The 21515-nt window shown below is 37.0% G+C and overlaps 1 protein-coding gene across 1 annotated transcript in view; it reads left to right on the top strand.

Annotated features, from left to right (window-relative positions):
- The window catches only part of ACC (acetyl-CoA carboxylase), a 90171-nt gene that overhangs the window by 67758 nt on the left and 898 nt on the right, over positions 1–21515 (top strand). The window contains 19 exon segments of the mRNA XM_072301855.1: positions 308–404; positions 849–1006; positions 1472–1638; positions 2151–2362; positions 3111–3360; positions 3893–3996; positions 4595–4734; positions 5204–5373; positions 6126–6364; positions 7184–7387; positions 9769–9887; positions 10632–10941; positions 11738–11902; positions 13043–13408; positions 14962–16660; positions 17238–17415; positions 18763–19030; positions 19751–19921; positions 21076–21228. Of these exon segments, the coding sequence (XP_072157956.1) occupies positions 308–404; positions 849–1006; positions 1472–1638; positions 2151–2362; positions 3111–3360; positions 3893–3996; positions 4595–4734; positions 5204–5373; positions 6126–6364; positions 7184–7387; positions 9769–9887; positions 10632–10941; positions 11738–11902; positions 13043–13408; positions 14962–16660; positions 17238–17415; positions 18763–19030; positions 19751–19921; positions 21076–21228 (5170 nt within the window).

Raw genomic sequence — 21515 nt, 5'->3', positions numbered from 1 at the left:
CAAAGGGCGTTATCTCGGTTAATATTGAATGTACTATATCAACATAACGTTAATATCAACATACTCTGTTGATGATACCTAATTATGAATAACCGATTCTATAAAAAGTTTACGCCACTTTCAGAAGTATGCAAAAGTTTGCATGTGAATGCATGATGATAGACTAAAAAGACTATTCGTAAAAAAATTATCTGATGTTGCTAATTAAGTAATTAACATGTAATATTTTAATGAAGAAAAATTCTCTTTTAATTTTTATTCTCTAGTTTTGTCACTAAAAGATAACTTTTTTCCTTTTCTTTTCCAGAAACCTGGTCATCGCTCTCAAAGAGCTTTCAATTCGGGGTGATTTCCGTACTACTGTTGAATACCTCATTACTTTATTAGAAACAGAGAGCTTCCAGGTACAGAGCTTGACTATTCAATAAAGTCTATTTGTGTATTTATTTAGCTGCTATTTATACAGTCCACCCATTAGTTCCGAAACCTCAAACCTGTTACATTTGCTTGAAAATTATTTTATTAAGTGATATTTGTGGACGCAGGACAATGAGCTGCTTATAGCTGCTACAAGATAAAAATTTTCCAGAAGATGCATGATAAGGCTTTCCTTTGTAAACTTCCAAAACCACGGTTATGAACCATGAAATATTTTTACGGGTTCACACTCCTCTGAAAATAATTGTCCATTTATCAATTCAGTTTTTTTGTTGTGTTTCCAGAGGAAAAGAATGTCTTTCAATTTTATTCATTGACCTCAAAAAATTTCTGACTTAAGAATTTTCTTTAGAATTTTATTAACTGTAACTCTACTCTAAACATCCTATTTTTTCTTTCTTTAAATGTAGATCAATACAATTGACACGGCCTGGCTCGATGTTTTAATCGCAGAGAAAGTGCAATCTGAAAAGCCTGACATCCTTCTAGGTGTAATGTGTGGTGCACTTCATATTGCTGATCGAAGGGTAACTGATGCATTCCAGAACTTCCAGACGTCCTTAGAAAGGTAATATTCTTGTTTCAATCATTAGACAATAAGTATGAATTGACTGAATTATCTGCTAAAGCCCAAAATTTCTCCCAGAAATGAAGTCTAAAAATAATCTTATGACCTCTTAATGGTGCGTCAATTGGAAATAGAGCACACCACCATTGCGGTGAAAAAGGGGACCTATTTGCTATTTTCTGCTCTTTGGAATGTTCTGATAAAATAGGAACCACACAAAATGTTGAATGTTTTAAGTTATTTTTTTTGACGGGGGTGTTATTTTTCTGTCAACGTTAAATGCGATCATTTTTTATTAACAACTTTTCTCTTTTTATAGATGAAAGTGGTGTCTTTATTACAACTCTTTTTTACCTGTTGGATTTATTTTTCTCTTGATTCATCCAACTGATCTCAACATGAACAAGATCTTTCTACCGCAGGAGCGTAAGATTCCATTTTATTTTGTTTTTTTTTTTCTTGCAGAGGACAAATTCAGGGCTCAAATACTTTGGATCACAATGTTCAAGTGGAGTTGATTAACGATGGCTTGAAGTACAAGGTTCACGCCACAAAATCTGGTCCCAACTCCTACTTCCTAGTCATGAATGGATCTTTTAAAGAGATTGAGCTCCACAGGTTGTCAGACGGAGGTGAGTCTTTTAGTCTTAGGTCATCTTTTCTTCAATTATTTGGACTGATCAATCATAGTATGAAACGGGAAATTCAATGGTCCAAGCAGTTTACCACAGCTTCCTATGTCTATCTTTCTTAAAGTTACGGTCAAAATGCATGTGAAACACAGGGTTCCAAATAAGGAAGTCAAATTCTGGTGGAACAGAAGTTTGATCTAAGGGATGATTGAATTGATTCATTCATGAGTTGTCGCACTTTTCTGGATGTTTTATACTTACTCACTTCTCTTTTAAAACAAATCTGTAACCTTTGGATGAATCTTGCAAAGCTGTGTAGAGCCCCATCAATTGAGTATTTTCATTAAACTTCAAAAAATGCAACCTATGAATTCCCTCTGAAAGAGGAATTTTATTCAATTATTTTAATTTAAATATTATATACGAAGCTGTTTTGTGTGGTAATGTAGGTGTGTTGGTTGTAGGTTCCCATACCAAAGTTTAACGTCGTTATTTCTTTTCCCTTCCACCAGGTATTCTGTTGTCCGTTGATAGTTCCAGTTTTACAACCTATATGCGTGAAGAAGTGGATCGATACCGTATTGTTATTGGTAATCAAACTTGTGTCTTTGAGAAAGAGAACGATCCGTCACTTCTCCGTTCTCCATCAGCGGGTAAACTGCTAAGTTTCCTCATTGAAGATGGTGGACATGTTTCCAAAGGCCAAGCCTACGCTGAAATTGAGGTATGGCCATTCAAATTGCTATAAATTATTTTTTCTGTAGTATTATTTTACTTTGTTGGTCATCTTATGTAGCTGATTTTGCACATATTTTTGCTACTAATATTTTCCAAACAAATTCCTCAATTAGAAGGCGAAAATGAGTCTAATATCTCTATAACTGCAATGTACTTCATACAAAGTTATTGCGCACTACAACAAAAAATATTAATTATACATCTACTTCTGCTGTCATACTGGTTCACTCATTGGCATTGACGGTTACTGTAGAGTTTTATCAGCCCAATGAAAAATTTTTACATCTACTCGACCGTTTAGCATCGCTGTTATAGAACTAAGTATAATTAAACAAGGGGGCTAGGCCCTCTAGTTTAACCCTCTTATATGCTTCCTGCCTCAGGCTTTCTGCGTTACTTGTTACTCTTCTGATATCTTACAACATAATAAAATATTCTTCTTTACTGTCCTTTTAAGTTCTCGTTTGCTCTGTTACCATATTTGATATCTCAAGAGTGTGCGATGTGTCATTTGCTACCTAAAGGATCGCAAAATTGTAATTTTGTAAATAAAAATCTGATCATTATTGATGAGAAGATAAGTTGTTAACGGTTTAAAAAGTATTAACAGCATCCTGACATTGGTATTCTATGTCATTTGTGAGGTTGATTTTTTTTTGAGCTTGCAATTTTACGAATTGTACTTAACAAACTGTGCAAATTGTGCTTAACGAATATTCTAATATTTTTTTCAGGTCATGAAAATGGTCATGACTTTGACTGCCAGTGAAAACGGAAATGTAACTTTCGCCAAACGTCCCGGTGCAGTATTGGATGCTGGATCGTTGATTGCAACCTTGGAGTTAGACGACCCATCTCTTGTCACCAAGGCCCTTGACTACAAAGGCCAGTTCCCTGAATTAGACGTATCCACCCCAACTGTTGGAGAGAAGCTTAACCATGCTCACAACCATTACAGACAGATGTTGGACAACATTTTAGCTGGTAATTCTATTTAATCTGTTCGAAATGACTTGGTAATTCAAGTTTACAGTTACTCAATTCTTAATCTTGAGTCTCTTATCATAATTATTAAGTTTGACTCATTGAAAGAAATTTGTATGCAAGCCGTCACAAAAAAATGGAATTCGCTGTAAAGTAACTTGTTGCAAAATCGATATCTTTTGAGAAATTTCACTCGCTTAAATTTATGAGTGACTGAACTGTTTTAGCAATTCTGAGATTTTCATTAGCTGCGACTGAAAGATCCTTTTGCGTTCTGCCTGTCAGGTTAATGGATTAGTCTGTTTTTCAGAATTTGAATGAAACTAAAACCGTAAATTTTTGTGAACATCAATCCATGAATATAATAATGCTCGCAAACTAGCAAATTAAGTGAATGGGCAAAAGAAACATGGGTTAGGCAGTGTTTGTCCGTATTGTGTAACCATTTGAATGCAAAATTTATTGTATTATCCCTGTGTCCCTGCCCATGAATAGAAAATAAATCTTATGCTATTGTTTTTGTGAATTTTAGGTTACTGTCTGCCAGATCCATACCATTTAGTTCGTCTCCGTGAAGTAATTGAAAAGTTCATGAGTTCCTTGAGGGATCCCAGTTTACCTCTTCTTGAACTTCAGGTATGCATTTTATTCCGGAAACATTTCGGTTTCTCTGTTTTGTATTTTAGCCAATATTCTGGTGTGGCTGAATCAGAGTTGCGGAAAGGAAACAAACAGGATTGTTCAGTGACTACATCAGTGAGGCTGACACTTAAATGATGTGATTTCTTTTAATCAGAAGCATGAAATCTTTTTCTGTGTTACAAAATGAACAAACTTACAACTCTTGCTCTGATTAGTTTTTGAGTCCTCTTTTACGGAGAAATGTTATCATTTCTGATTCATCCAAACTTTTTCACAGGTTATCGATTTTGCACTCGATGGCTTATCAGTCATACTTTCAATTTGGGCAAAATCATTTAGTAGCCTTTAATTAAATTGTAAAATTTGCAAATCACATAAGTGGATTTTTAAAAACTGTGTGTCATGTTTCTTTAAAATGTCTGAAGTAATATCCTAACTCTCTAATACTTAAGTTTAGCTCCGCAGAAAATTAATCCTTTTAAGATTCCAGTGACACATAGTTGATTGTCTTTGAAGCACTCCTAGTGGTGATAACATGTCACTGTCAAAAATGTGCATTATTTTTCTAATTTCTCTCTCTTTTGTATTCCAGGAAGTTATATCCTCAATCTCTGGTCGAATTCCGATCTCTGTAGAGAAGAAAATCCGTAAATTGATGACCCTTTACGAAAGAAATATTACGTCTGTCCTTGCTCAATTTCCAAGTCAGCAAATCGCCAGTGTCATTGACAGGTCAGTATTCGGACAATAATCTTTGCTTTCTCTACTTTTTAGTTTTCGCCTGGTTTAGAAATAATCGGTATAGCTTTAAAAGCCACTTTCATTCAAACAAAGCACAAAGAGGAAAGACTTTTATCTCATATATTTTGTCTTTTTTTCATTCGCCGTGAATTCGAGTTCCAATGATCTTCAAACGAAGATGCTGACGGTAAATTATCAGTGACCTATAGTTGAGGTGGAACATTACTCAATTTCTGCAAAAAACCCTTCAGGGAAAAATATTCAATTAGATTAAAATCATTATTTTTCTGTCTGTTTACTGAATTCATGCCCTGTTCTGTGTTTTATGTGAAGGAATAAAAATAAAATTGCAGCAATTCAATTCTAATTTTAATAGCTAATGGTTAAAATTTTGATGACTTTCGTAGCAACATTATATTTTCAACTGACTCAACTAACCCCCTGATCTTTCCCTGAACAGCCACGCTGCAACCCTCCAGAAACGGTCAGACCGTGACGGCTTCTTCCTCACAACTCAGGGTATTGTTCAGCTAGTTCAAAGGTATAGAAATGGCATCCGAGGTCGCATGAAGTCTGCAGTTCATGAACTTCTGCGCCAGTACTACGAAGTGGAAAGTCAGTTCCAGCAAGGTATGTCCACTTAATTTATCCATGAAGAGTAAGATTGATAAAAGTCGCATTTTTAGCAATCGCCAAAGTTTTGCTCTGATCACCTAAGTCACATTTAAGGGAGTTATTTGAAATTTAGCGTGTGTAATTTTTTTTTAAGAAATTTTAAGGAGCATATAAATGGCCTTTTCATTTTTTACTACTTTTTTTTTCTTATAAAACTTCCACATTAAAACAAACTAACATTATTCTTGACACCAATCGGATTGCATTTTGCAAAAAGGAACCAGAAGCATTGCAATGATGCTAAGATTGTGCATCTTCATCCTTTGCAATAAAATTACTGATATCATGAAAAAATATGAAATTCACATGGTAATTTTTGTCTTAAATTTACAGTTTTTAGCGAGTGAGATAGAAACTGTCAATGGATAATCAGGTTTTTCTCCCAAGACAAAAGAAGTTGCACAGTCTTAGCAACGTTGCAATGCTCGTGGTTCCTTTTTCCAGAATGCAATCCAATTAGAATACGTTTCTCGTGTTGAAGCTCGTGTTGTTGGCTCAAATTGCCTCGATATTTATTATTATTATTACTTTGGACTTGATTCCTTAATTTTTACCAATCGTTTCTTGTAGAGGTAAGATTACCCCTCTGAGAAATTGATCACTAAGTTGAGCAGGTGGAGTTGTAATTATATAACAGTCAATTTAAAAGAAAAACTCAGTCATTCAGTTATTTCAGCAGTCATTCAGTCTAATTTTGGTTTTTACAGGTCACTACGACAAATGTGTAACAGCTATTCGTGAAAAGTTTAAGGACGATATGGCAGCTGTCACAGGGACAATATTCTCCCATGGACAGGTTGCCAAGAAGAATATGTTGGTAACAATGTTGATCGATCACCTGTGGTCTAATGAGCCTGGTTTGACTGATGAACTAGCAACGACTCTCAACGAACTCACATCTCTCAATCGTAGCGAGCACTCAAGAGTAGCTCTCAGAGCTAGACAGGTGAGCAACTTTTCTGTTTCTGATTCCAATGTTAAATTTTCCACGTTTTAGAGTGGAATGTTCTGAACCCTAGACCAACTGAACGAATGCAGAGGTTGGCAGGTTTTGATACTGAAACATTTGAAACTTTCAGAGCTCATTGACCGTGAAGTCATTTTAGCTTTGAAACGTGATGAAATGTATAAGATTAAATACTGTGAACTTGAATGAGAGTGGAAAGAAGAAAAACGCTTCTCTCAGTATTTATTAATTTTTTTCCAGAAATCTGTAATTGTAATTTTTGGATTTCCACAGCTTTGTTTTCCCTCTAGAAAATTGCAGACCTTGCTGTATTCCTCCATACTGTTACCTATAGTCTTTCAGTCGTAATTTAATGTTTTTCCTCTTGTTGATTGGTAGATAATTTATATTTTCAAACAGTTTACCCCCTTCATATAATCGGTAAGCTTTTTTTGTTCATGGCTTGCCACTAGTTTCATAGAGGCTAAGAATGGGGAGAAGTTGGTACAATCGTTTACCCCCATCCGCCAAGAGAAAGGGAGAAAAGTGGTTGAAAAAAAAAATCCATGTGTTTGGGAATAGAAATATCTTTCGCATTGTTTTGGTGTAATTTTTAAATTATGGAATAAGATAAATTAATTTTTTTCAAGTGAGAAATCTCGCCAAGTGTGCACAAAACCGCAGTCTTGATACGGGCTCACTGAGTAAGAGTTGACTGAATAAATTACTTCTTACATATCAGTTTTTGTGTTTTTTATAATGGCTGTTAATTTTTGCGTTTTTTCTGTGAGAGCCTAATAACTTTTTCTTGTTTCCCAGGTTTTGATTGCTGCCCATCAACCAGCATATGAACTGCGTCACAATCAAATGGAATCCATATTCTTGTCAGCTGTCGACATGTATGGACATGACTTCCATCCTGAAAATCTCCAAAAACTTATTCAGTCGGAGACTTCTATATTTGACATTCTACATGACTTCTTCTATCATACCAACAGAGCTGTTTGTAACGCTGCTCTTGAGGTGAGTCAATGTACCATGTTCTTGTACTTTGATTCAGTTTGTATAACGTCTGAAAAGGAGTAATGTCTTATTTTAAGTTTCTCATTTATTTAAACTTTTACTTGAAGAGAAAGAAATGAAAGTTCTTTGAAGATTTGAAATTTACTTAACACTCTTAAGTTCTTGAAGTAGGTAGGTAAAACTTTCAGACAGTTCTTATCTTAGACTTCTGTCAGAAACAATCGAAAGTATCATTGGAAGTCATCAGGGTCGCAAAGAAAATTTCTCTCTAACATTTTTGGGATTGTTTAGCAATCTTCTATTTTAAAATTCTCAAGGAATTTGCGAAAAAGAAAAACAAGTGGCATTTAAAGGAAATGGAAATTAGTCAGCTTAGTTTTTTTCTTTCCGAAGGAAGTATTACAAAAATTCCAAAGCAATTTTAACTCAACCATCCTTTCTTTATATCTCTTAAGTCACCAGGTCCAACATTCCTGCTTTTTTTCCAATGAGATACAGGGTTATTCAAAAGTTACGCACCACTGGCCATAACTTTAGTTCTAATTATGATATCGATTTGCGGTTTGTGGCGTCCTTCCTCATATCGAGGGGGAAACTTTTTGAGGTACTTTTCAGTTCTTCACCCCCCCAGGGGGAGGGGGGGCGGGGGGCAACTCAAAAATTTCAAATGGCAACCCCCATCATGTGATACATCGTTAGAAAGAGCATGAAAAAAGAAAATTTTTGGCGCAAACCGGAAGTCGATCTGACCCCCCTGTCAAAAGTTAGGGGGGTCCAAAGGTTATTTAGGGGGTCCGTACCTTCATTTTTTAGAGTAGCTTCGGTGGCTCTTGGACATACCGTTTCTCTTTTCAAAGAGTCCTCGAATACTCCAAGTCTGATACCGAAGTCTTCATATTGCCCCCGGGCCACCACAGCCCCCCCGTAGGGGGGGATGGGCCTGTTACAATGAAACATTGCATTAAAATGCGAAAAGTCACAGAAGAGCTTCAAACTTAGCATCAAATCTGAGTGGAACTTCTTGCCAATGTTAACGCAAACGCAGCCTGCGACTTTAAAGTGAGTTTTCAAAACTCTTAGCCCCCTGCCCCCCTCATTTTTGGTTGCAGAGCGGGTAAAAACCGGGAAATTCACTACAAATAATGCCCGAAACTAATGTCCAACTTGAGGAGGACCCTTGAAACGTTGCGATCAGTCGGAGCATTGAAATACAAGGACTGCCACCCCCTTAAAGTACGGAAACATCCAAAACACCCCCGCTGCCCCCCTCATTTTTCGTTACGGAGCGGGTAAAAACCGGGAAAATCGCCAGAAATGATGCCCGAAACCACTGTAGAACTTGACGAGAACCCCTGAAACGTTGCGCTCAGTCGGAGAACTGCAACACAGGAACTGCCGCCCACTTTAAGGACGGAAACATCCATAAAACCCCCGCTGCCCCCCTCTTTTTTCGTTGCAGAGCTGGTAAGAACCGGGGCATCATTTCTGGCGATTTTCCCGGTTTTTACCCGCTCCGTAACGAAAAATGAGGGGGGCAGCGGGGGTGTTTTGGATGTTTCCGTACTTTAAGGGGGTGGCAGTCCTTGTATTTCAATGCTCCGACTGATCGCAACGTTTCAAGGGTCCTCCTCAAGTTGGACATTAGTTTCGGGCATTATTTGTAGTGAATTTCCCGGTTTTTACCCGCTCTGCAACCAAAAATGAGGGGGGCAGGGGGCTAAGAGTTTTGAAAACTCACTTTAAAGTCGCAGGCTGCGTTTGCGTTAACATTGGCAAGAAGTTCCACTCAGATTTGATGCTAAGTTTGAAGCTCTTCTGTGACTTTTCGCATTTTAATGCAATGTTTCATTGTAACAGGCCCATCCCCCCCTACGGGGGGGCTGTGGTGGCCCGGGGGCAATATGAAGACTTCGGTATCAGACTTGGAGTATTCGAGGACTCTTTGAAAAGAGAAACGGTATGTCCAAGAGCCACCGAAGCTACTCTAAAAAATGAAGGTACGGACCCCCTAAATAACCTTTGGACCCCCCTAACTTTTGACAGGGGGGTCAGATCGACTTCCGGTTTGCGCCAAAAATTTTCTTTTTTCATGCTCTTTCTAACGATGTATCACATGATGGGGGTTGCCATTTGAAATTTTTGAGTTGCCCCCCGCCCCCCTCCCCCTGGGGGGGTGAAGAACTGAAAAGTACCTCAAAAAGTTTCCCCCTCGATATGAGGAAGGACGCCACAAACCGCAAATCGATATCATAATTAGAACTAAAGTTATGGCCAGTGGTGCGTAACTTTTGAATAACCCTGTATCACCTAAGAAAAGTAGACCATGCCCAAAAATTCATTTTTTGACATGTTCTATATGAAATAATTTTAATTGGTTTTAGGTGTACGTCCGACGTGTGTACATATCCTATGAGCTCACCTGTTTGAAACATTTGGAGCTGACAGAAGAAGTTCCTTTAGTCCAGTTTCAATTCCTCCTCCCCTCATCGCATCCAAATAGGTAAGTGGCGCTCAAATTTATTTTCATAGAATGAACCCCAACAGTCTCAACATGAGTTCTGAAAGTTGTTGAGAATTGTTGAGCTACATTTTTGAAAACATCCTTAAACTTGAGTTATTTCTGCATTATTTGCTGAACTGTACACTAGTATCGGTAGTAATTTTGCATATTATGCAATGGTCGTTATGACTGAGCGAAAACTAGTGATCAATTTTAGGAGCTGTAATAGTTTAATTTTTTCTTTTGTCTCAATGCAAAATTTATGGGAAAACAGTGCAATGGTTCATAAACTATTGCTTCTTTGGACTAATCCTTGCAACGAACAATGAGCAAGGTGTAGAATTAATTAGAACAATGCCCTCTTGTTTTTCAGAACTGTAGAACTTTTTTGAGAACAAAAAAAAGTAGGAAGTCCGCAGTTAAATGCATAATATTCCATGGTAATTCGGGGTGTCTACCGTCAGTAAAAACCAGAAAATATCAGGAAATTCGATGTCTCTAGGAAGAATCAAGCAAATCAGCCATGGATCAAGAAATCTTGTGTGCGCCGAGCATTTTTCAAACATTTTATTCAATTCAGTAAATGTTGATTTGTCAAACCAATGTAAAAAATCAGGAAATCCTCTTTAAAATATCAGGAAAATCGAAAATAAAATTTTACCAGAAATTCTGTAATTAGATGCTATCAAAGGAATTTTATTTACTCCATTTCCTTACTTTAATTTAAAAATTTCTTTATTCCAGACAAAGAGTAACAGACAGTGCTTCACCCGGGAGAGATGCGCCAGAGACTGATATGACTGCAAGCGCAGCACCGACTGTGATTCATAGCTACCAGAGAACTGGTTGCATGGCCGCCTTTGAGTCTTTTGACCAGTTTGAATCCTATTATGATGAAATTTTAGACCTTCTGGATGAATTATCCCCTTCAACTGTCTCACCTAGGATTATGGAAGCTCTTGAAAGTGGTAGTGAATCAAGAATGAGCACTTCCATCAATGTGAGCTTGTCTGTCGATACTCAAAGACCTGCCGGTGGCGAGGAAGGACTGCAGGTGAGGTTTCCCCTCGAAAACACATGTTTTAAGGCATCCTTTGTCAGTAAAAACCAGAATTTATCAGAAAATTTGATGTTATTAGGAAGATATTAGAAAAATCGGTGATGAATCAGGCGATTCAGAGAGCATCAAGCATTTTTCAAACGCATGTAGTTTAACACATGCAAAAGTGAAACATTTTATTCAATTCCTTCAATATACTGATTTGTAAAATCAAACCAGTGTCAGTTTTTTCACATAAAATATGAGGGAATTTCATTCGAAGTATTTAGTAAAGTCAGAAAAGTGTTAGGGAAACATAAAATGAAATTTTAGTTGACACCCTGATTTTTTACCCCACCATTTCTCTCAAAAATTTGCTGAATCAGCGTAGCTTTATCCCAATTTCTTCACATGAATGTTAAGTAATAAAGATGCAATTATTATGTATTGCAACTGCTCTTTCTTGATATCAGTCTTTCTTTTGCTGAGGTCAAAAGTCCTATTTTAACTTACCGCCAATCTAATACATATATTTTCATAGAATTCAATGATGGCAAAAATTTAATTTTAGACAATTAAAACAGTTAATCTTCGAATTTCGATGGCTTGTGTCACCACGAGCATCTTCAAGTAAATATTACCGTATTGTATGCACAAGCTATTTTTTTTTTTTTTTTTTTTTGGCTTGCTTCCCTATATCATATATATTTTTCAAAGATTTATAGATTTCCCTCCCCAGATTCTCCCTCTCCCCCCTTCTCTTTCTAAGTCCTCATATTCTTAGTTTTGTTTTTTTATCTCATGTTTGCAGGTTGAACCAATTCACATCCTCTGTATTGCTGTGAAAGATAATGGTGATCTGGAGGATGATAAGCTAAGTAAAATGTTCGGTGACTTCTGTGCCAAAAACCGTGATGAACTGAAAGAGAAGTCTATCAGAAGAATCACATTCTTAGCTCTAAATAGGTAAATACAAGTGTCTGTTTTGCTCCTTGCTTTATTTCTCGCTGTAGTTGTTGGTTTAGTTGTTTTGTTGCGGCATCTCTTGATTAGGGAAGAGGACGTACGATTACATATGCAATATTTTCAGACTGAAAAAGTAAAAAGGTCCGCAGCATAGCTGGAGAATATCTACATTGCTCTCCTAAAACATCTCCTTAAAGTTTCGTTTGTTTAGTTACAATTCAACTGAAAAAATTTCAAAAGCAGGGTCCAAAATTTATTTGGCTTAGAGTTTACTTGCTGTTGCTGTCAGCCTCTTTGTATTGCTGTTAACTGTCATTTTTTACATCACACACGCAAAATGCGTGTGTGATGTAAAAAATGTAGAGTCATGTAAAGTGACCTGGCTTTTAGTGTAAGCATGTTTGAATGCGGCAACAAAACGTTGAATTGATTAACATATATTATGCCTTAATCAATAACATCTTTCATTTCAATTCAAAAAACCTTCCCGACAATATACACATTCTACCGAAACTCAGACCCAACTTCCATATGAAATAAATTAGAATACTAATAACATCGCACAGTCTTCAATTCTAACGAAATGAAACTTACACTGAACTCTTAAACAAACTACTCATAAAAATTGTACCTTTATTTTAAACCCAAGTGCCCTATATCATAAAATCCATAAAACAATAATCATATTTCTTCTAGACTCCTCATCACAAAAACTATAAATTTAATAACATATGCATTAGATTAACAGATCACCACATTTTGCCAGCTCAAAAATTTAAATCTATGAGAAGAGCTTTGCTTCTGCAAATCCACCAAACATCAGCTACAAAATTTGCAAGAAACCATTTCACGTATATTCATTTTAGTATAAACTTTCACATGAATAAAAAATATTTCTGACGGAAAAACCAATAAGTTCATTAAAAATCAAAAAACATCATCTAAGGCGGAAGGAACAAGTTAACTAAAAAGCATAAAGTTGCGTAGATGTAGAAAGGCGGAGCCAGATATGAATTTAGTCAGTCAGCAAATGCCATTTCCCCCACCTGGCGCCTGCCAACAAACTTGTTCAACAGGTTCATTTTGGCATTTTCAAAACTTTTTTGCCACTTTGGGTGTAAAATAATCTAAAAAATTCTTGGGAGCTTAGTTCACTCTGTATTTTCAGAAAGTGAAGTATGAAAATTGGATGCTACTGACCCATATCTCTTCCGGAATGCACTTTCCTAAATTTTTTTCATTCTTCTCTATTCTGATCATCTTCTATCTTTATTTCCAGGTTGCAAAAGGGCAAGAAGTTACCGATTATAGATTCTTCATCCGATCAATCATCAGACACTCAGACCTTATCACGAAAGAAGCATCCTTTGAGTACCTTCAGAACGAAGGTGAAAGAGTGCTTCTTGAAGCCATGGACGAGCTGGAAGTTGCTTTCAGTCACCCTCTTGCCAAACGCACCGACTGTAATCACATTTTCCTCAACTTTGTTCCAACTGTAATCATGGACTCTGCAAAGGTAATCTTTCCCTTAATTTCTCAAGTTGTTGCTCTGCATTGGAAAATGTGGAAAGGATCCAAGTTTTTAGTACAAAATATCTGGATATACATTCCTCCGTGCTAAGGAAAAACGCCGTATAAGCCTCTAGGCGTTGCCAAATTTCCCTCGACAAATCACTAATTTTCAGGAAAAATTTTGAATCTTTGTCTTCCAATTTTGCAGATAATTTTGTTTGTGATTCGATCTAAAATGTCTGGAAATTTCAAGGAAAATATTTATACTTTCCCTAAAAAATCAATATTTTATCAAGGGAAATTTAGCAACTCTCGAATGTTCATATGGCGTTCTTCCTTAGCAAGGCAGCATTCGTCATTATCAAGAAGAAATGGAACCTTAGTGGGAGGACAGGGTGTCTAGCGACCGGGAAAACCGGGAAATGTCAAGGAATTTTCTTGTGTCAGGGAAAAACATCAGGGAATCTGCAAAAATTTGGAATGTCAAAGAATTTTATTTTGCAAGCGATTTTCCTGCGAGAGAAATCAAAAAACACAGATTTTTCAGAAAATGTTTTGCGAATTTTATCCTTGCGGAGATTGCTACCAAAATTTCTGCTGAAATCTTTTAAATTTTAAAATTGATGCTAAAATATCTCGCATAAGTTTGGGCACCATTTATTTTGCTCTATTTATTACATTATATTCTTAAAACATGAAAAAATTCTTTTTTACATCTAATCAGTCCAACCGCGTCGAAAAATTAAGAATATTGTTTCTTTTTGTCAGGGACATGTCAGGGAATTTTAAATTTTCTCTCGGTTTTTTGAGCCATTTTTGTCAGGGAAATCAGGGAAATGTCAGGGAATATTTTTTGTTGAAAATTGCTAGACATCCTGGAGGGAAACATTTTTCAAGAGATTAACTTTTTTCTAATTCAGTTGAATATTTGGATTTTAAGTATTTGAAAGGAAATCATCTCTGATTTTCTGAAGTATAAGTCGATGAATCATGAACAGTATGGTATATTTTTGTATTAATAAATTATATAAAGCTGTATAATCTTGTATTTTGAGTCCCAAATAGAGCAGATTACAACTTTAAGCAGCTTTGTTTCTAAACTATATTTTGTAAGCTGCAAACTTCAATCTGTTATAAATCCAGTTGGATCAAAAATTTTTCTGTTCTAAAATTTTTGTCAATCATTCCTCAAATTGGTAACGATTTTTCAATGTTGAGTTTTTTGGCACCAAGGTCTTTTTTTCCATGAAGAGACGAATTTGCCAAATTACGATGAAATTCGGTTTTAGGTTAAATTGTAGTGGTTAAAATTTTTGTATATTATATGGGAAAGTAAAATTGAGAGTGATTTTTGTATCTTAATTTCTTGCCAACCTAGGGTGCACTGTTGAGGTTTTTATTTTTTTGTCAAGGTATTTTTTCTCGCCAAAAAGTTTTCTCAAGATATTAACTATTCGAGTGTGAAGATTATGTAGGAATCCTTTTATGCCTCATAAAGATAGTATCCTGTCGCTTTTACAAGCTAAAAAATAATTTCTATAATTTCTCATTTTTCAGATCGAGGAAAGTGTCACAAATATGGTTATGAGATACGGTCCCAGACTGTGGAAACTGCGTGTACTTCAAGCAGAGCTTCGCATGACAATCCGCGCTTCTCCCAACGCCAAAACAACCAATGTCAGACTGTGCCTTGCAAATGACAGCGGCTACTACCTTGACATCTGTCTCTACAAAGAGGTAGTCGATCCCAAAACAGGCATCATCAAGCTAGAATCTTATGGATCCAAACAAGGACCTCTGCACGGACTCCCAGTTGCCACTCCATACGTAACGAAGGATTATCTTCAACAGAAACGGTTCCAGGCCCAGAGTGCAGGAACTACCTACTGTCACGATATTCCAGATATGTTCCGCCAGATGGTTGAGAGACAGTGGAAAGAACATATCGATCAAAGACCTGATGATGGAATCGTGAAACCAGCTCAACTGATGGACTTTGCTGAGTTAGTATTGGAAGAAGATCATCTGGTCGAACAGAAAAGACTACCGGGTGAAAATAACGTTGGTATGGTTGCGTGGAGAATCACTCTTAATACCCCTGAATACCCAGACGGAAGAGATATCATCGTCATCGCCAACGATATCACTGTCAGGATTGGTTCCTTTGGACCTGAAGAAGATCTTGTTTTTGATTTAGCCTCGAAAATCGCTCGACAGAGGAAAATTCCAAGGATTTACATCGCAGCTAACAGTGGTGCTCGAATTGGGCTAGCTGAAGAAGTCAAGAGCTTATTCAGGGTCGCCTGGGAAGATCCTGATGAACCTGACAAAGGTTTCAAGTACCTGTATCTGTCAACAGAAGATTTCACGAAGATCTCCTCATGCAACTCTGTTCATGCTATCTTAATTGAAGATGAAGGAGAGGCCCGGTACAAGATCACTGATATTATCGGTAAAGAAGACGGCTTAGGAGTCGAAAACTTGAGGTATGCCGGTATGATTGCTGGTGAAACCTCTGAAGCGTACCGTGAAATCGTAACAATTTCAATGGTCTCCTGCCGCGCCATTGGTATTGGTGCCTACCTCGTGCGTTTGGGTCAGAGAGTCATCCAAGTGGAAAACTCGCACATCATTCTTACCGGTTACAGTGCCTTGAACAAGTTGTTAGGTCGTGAGGTCTACGCTTCGAACAATCAGCTGGGAGGTATCCAGATCATGTATAACAATGGTGTATCTCACAAAACTGAGCCTCGTGATTTAGACGGCATTTATAGTATTGTTAAGTGGCTTTCTTACATTCCTAAGGACAAATTGTCTCCAGTACCTGTCATAAAACCAGCTGATCCCATCGATCGTGAAGTAGGATACATGCCAACAAAAACACCCTACGATCCCAGATGGATGTTGGCCGGTCGTTATTCGCCTAACAACTCCAACGAATGGGAGAGTGGTTTCTTTGATGAGGGTTCCTGGGAGGAAGTCATGCAGCCTTGGGCTCAGACGGTCGTTGTCGGTAGAGCAAGACTCGGTGGTATTCCGATGGGAGTCATCGCTGTTGAAACCAGGACCGTTGAAGTGAAATTACCTGCTGATCCGGCCAATTTGGATTCAGAAGCCAAAACCTTATCTCAGGCTGGACAAGTTTGGTTCCCTGATTCTGCCTACAAAACTGCTCAAGCCATCAAAGATTTCGAACACGAAGACTTGCCGCTCATCATCTTCGCAAACTGGAGAGGTTTCTCCGGAGGAATGAAAGGTATGAGACTAGTTTATTTATTTTAGATAAGCTGTTATAAAAATTAAGCTGTTAAAATTAAATAATCTTGGAAATCGTAACCTTATTATAAATGAGGATAGTAAAGAAAATAACGAATATGTTGACTCATGGTCTTTTTGGCAAGTACATACTGCTCCTTTTGAGAGGAATTTAACTGTCCTTTTGACTCGCATAAAGATTGATATGAAAAATTACATTACAGTTTTTCTTTCAAAACTTTAAAGGTTCATAATCTATTTGATGCTTTTTTGGTCACAGATTTTTTGTGTAGTTGAGCAGTTCATGGCTAGATTTGTGTCAGAAAAATGATTTATGTTCATTTATGGAAAGACAGCCATCATATACCATGAATTTCTCTTTAAATGTTTCTAATTCAATTTTCCTCCTCTAAAATATTTGATTTCCTTAAAAAATTGATTCTTTTTATTTATTATTTTGAACTCTTTGTTCACTTTTGCTGCTATTTTACTGAGAGAGGCTGTGAACTGTAGACATTCATTCAAGAACTCCCATCACTTTTTGCTCGCTAGTAAATGAGATTCGTGGATTTTTGCAGATATGTACGAACAAGTCATGAAATTCGGTGCCTACATCGTGGATGAGTTGCGCGTCTATAAACAACCGGTCATAATCTACATTCCTCCTAATGGTGAGTTGAGAGGAGGAGCCTGGGCCGTCGTTGACCCAACCATCAACCCAAGACATATGGAAATGTACGCCGATCCCGAAAGCAGGTAAATCTATGAGATTAACACTTGTTTGTTCTCCCTCTTGAACAGTATCATTATTCTCTGGAGTTATTAACGCTAAATCTACAAATTTTGTCATTGCATAGTCCCTGCAGCAGAGTAGTGTGACCGGGTGCAAATCGTCCACTGACATTTCAGCGCAGTCAATTCTGCAGATTGTCTCCGGTCAACGCCACTGCTATTGATCACCATATGTATAGAAATGCACAGCCTGAGATAAACATGGCGCATGACAAACACAAATCTGATCCAATCTTGGAAAGGGGGCCTTTTCCTCTGGGAAAACATTTTTCCTCTAATTTTTCAAGAACATGAGCCTTGTTTTTCTGCAACCAAAAAATTGTTGTCTTGAAACTCCATGATTCATTTATCTTCTAATATTTAAGTTTTTATTCTCGAACTTGTATGAAAATTTCCAGATTTTCTTCCTCCATACATTTGCAAAGAGTTAGTGGAAATTCCCTCCCAAAAGATAAGGTCTCTTTTCCCAGATCCAGTTACAAATATTTTTTAACCCCATTTATCTTATGTTTTCAATTTTACGTGACTGGTGTTGTAGCATCAGTGTATACATATTATACCGGTGGTTAATGTTTTAAAAAAGGTGCTTGTCAAGGTGATTCAATGGACGCCATATTTTGTGTCAGAACGACCTGCGATATGCATTTTTTCAGCTATTCATAATTTTTCCTCAAATTTTGAGATTGCAATTCTGTTGTTAGGAGACTAAAGAATTCGCCAATTTTGACTAACAAATTCAGTGTAATAAAGGCGTGTTCTTTTTAGAGGAAAAATTTCGCATTCAAATGCAGTTTCTATATCAGTATTGAATGCAATATTTTTACTCTAAGAAAACCATGCCTTTATTACGTTGAATTTGTTTATCAAAATTGTTAAGTAAATTCTATGTCTCCTGACAATAGAATTGCAATCTCAAAATTTGAGTAAAATGACGAGTAGCTGAAAGAATGGAACCAATCGATGCTACATATCGTGATTGCATGCCGTTCTGATACAGAATATGGCATCCATCGTATCACCTTGAAAGGACATCATATTGTAATGGAAAGGAAAGAAAGGTTATTTTAGTAATATTGTTGGCAATCAGAAGCATTTTGGAGATCTCTTCAAAATTATGGTATTTGATCTTGGAACTTGAAATTGCCATCATTTCCCCGGGCAGCATTATTAATGCCTGGTTTTAAAGCCAAAATGTGTTTATAATTATCCTTCACACAGCTGTACTTAATGTGCAACATTGACGTTTAAAGCGCTAAAGTCCATTTTCCGATGAAATGTGGAATATTCTTACACATGTATTTATGATTTCAGAGGAGGTGTGCTTGAGCCGGAAGGAATTGTCGAAATCAAATTCAGAGAGAAAGACATCCTAAAAACAATGCACAGAATTGACCAAGTAATAGTTCCACTTAAACAGAGGCTGTCCAGTACAGATATCAGTCCGGAGGAAAAGGTAGACGTAGAGAGTCGCATTGTTGAGCGAGAACAGTACTTGAAACCCATGTATCACCAGGTCGCTGTACATTTCGCTGACTTGCACGATACACCAGAGAGAATGGTTGAGAAGGGAGTTATTCATGTGAGTACCCATTATCTACTAAAAGCTCTTTGATTTTCCAACGGTCATCTTTTGTCAGTTATAGCTTGAGATCCACCGAATGGACTTTTATAATTATTTGGCTACCTCCAGATGAGCTAACTGTTTTCAAAACTTCCAAGTTGTGGTCCAGGTTATTTATCCAGGGTTAGACTGCATACCAGCCAAAGGAGAAACCTTTAGTTTTTCATTTGTTTGTATCGATGTATTCTTTTCTAGTGTATTGGTGTTCTCAACATCTTAAAACTAAAATATCCCTCTCTCTAAGTAAATGCTGAAAATTACTTTCAATTTAATTATTGAGCAGCAGCACAATTTTTGGAATAAATTTAATGAAAATTAGTGAATTCCAATAATAAGTAGATGCTGCTTACCAATCTTTGCTTCAAGAATTAGTTTTGAATTATCGTTGGAAATGTTGACTAGTTTAGCTCAGGAAAAGGAAAATTATTCAGCAGACGATCTTCATCAGCAAACTCGGAAGTCATTGTGTTTTCCTAGTCTCAATATTCTATATTGATTGTCCCATTGCGATTGCATCTGTAAAGACATGGGCATTTGTCCTACACTAGATTCCTTGGGTTTCTCTGAATAGCCCGGTGATGAGTCTCATAAATTATAAACCGTGCGACTCTGCAAAAGCAAATTAAAAAGGAATAGCCCAATGAATAATCATCAAACTGTCTTTTTTTGCTTGTCTAGGACATCGTTCCATGGAGGAAGTCTCGAACAATCCTTCACTGGAGAGTCAAGCGTCTGTTACTAGAAAACCAGATCAAGAGTAATTTATTGAAAGTGCAACCTCAGATGGATGACGGTCAAGCTCAAGCAATGTTACGGCGCTGGTTCGTCGAAGATATTGGAACCACAACTGTAAGTTTAATTTTTACTACTGCATAATGGAGGTTTTTCAAGATACTTGGTTGTCAAGAGTTTAGTTTTACCAAGTGATCAAGGTGAAATCATGATACCTCAAGTAGGGCTGTTCTATCGGTTGTCGGCAAGCTACCGAAACAGTTCCGTTAAAAAAAGTTACGGTAAGAGCGCTCTTGCCGATAGCGATCAGAGTTTTTTGAGCTGACGAAAATAAGCTGTTGCCATTTGTACATCTATTTCACGCGCTGCCGCGCCAGGCAATCTGATAAACCGTCGCACGGGGCAACAATGCATTGAGTGCGAGCTCTCAAAAATCTGATAAGGCCGGCTGTTAACGATATCATCGCCACTGTCAGTATTGCCGCCAGTTTCAATAAGAGACGATATCGATAGTGTTCCGGCAAGAATTCGTTTGAACACCCCTAACCTCAAGCAGTTGCAGTTGATGCATCATGTGCCAATTTTGAGAAGAGGAGACTGAAAAGTTGATTTTTTAGCATTTTCAAATTTTCTATAACATATGTTGCAACATCGGTTAGGTGGTCAAGGAGAACTTCCCTCTCCTTGCCAGCCAAGAGAGATAAAATGAACGCAAGTCCTCTTATTCCTGCTCTCTTTTACCGGAAAGAACCGAGATCCTCCCCAAGTGAAAACACCAATTTGGCGCACCTAAGCGTCTTTCGAAAGGCAACACAGCAGCAGTGCAGCACTTCCATGTAATCATAAATTATTTTCGCCACCCCGCCTTTCTAATAATCAGCACTCAGAAAGCTTGATTTTTAAAGTTAAACATTTTCAGAAAGCTGTACCAAGCATCACATACAATAACACATTTCTAGGTGTAATGTGCAGGTTTTTTTTTTTTTTTGACTGATTGACTATCCTCTAAGTATTGACAGACAGAGTTTATTAAATATTTGATTTGTGATAGCATGCATTGATGAAATACTCAGTGAACAGCTTTATTCGTCACTGGTATTTCAAGTAATTCGGCTTTGCTGCATGTTAAGGATTTTATCAGTTTCATAATAACTTGCTCTGCTAGTTATGGTGAAACAAAACTCATAAAAAGTATTCTTGATATTCCTCTGAGGAATAACTAGTGCACTGTAACTTAGGGTATTTTTTTACACCGAATGATAATGTTTCAGGCGTACCTGTGGGAAAATAACGAATCTGTTGTATCATGGTTGATGGGTCAATTATCTCCAGATGGCTCAATCTCACCAAACTCTATTGTTGCCAACAATATCAGATGTGTTCAGAGAGACGCACTTATCAACCAAATTAAGACATCGATGGAGGTAAGTGCAAAGTTTTTTGAATTATTCCCCTTTTTTCCTCCCTTTTTCTGCAATCATTTTTCATCGATGAAAAAGATTTTAAGCAAAAGAATGTTTGAATTTTTCTTTTTTAAGATAATATACATAAACCAAGGGGCGTAATAAGTTTAATTTATTTGTCATTGCGCACAAAAATTTCAATTTGAATTAATTTTGATTATTATTTTAGCCATGTTTATTATAATACGAAGACGAACTGAAAGTCCCTTAACTCCCAGAGTTTTTAAGTGAAAGTTTTCTGTATCCTT

The sequence above is a fragment of the Bemisia tabaci genome, chromosome 6 (genome assembly GCF_918797505.1).
Source record: "Bemisia tabaci chromosome 6, PGI_BMITA_v3".
Lineage (NCBI taxonomy): Eukaryota > Metazoa > Arthropoda > Insecta > Hemiptera > Aleyrodidae > Bemisia > Bemisia tabaci.
The sequence above is the reverse complement of the archived record's forward strand: the minus strand, read 5'-3'. Positions and strand labels throughout refer to the sequence as shown.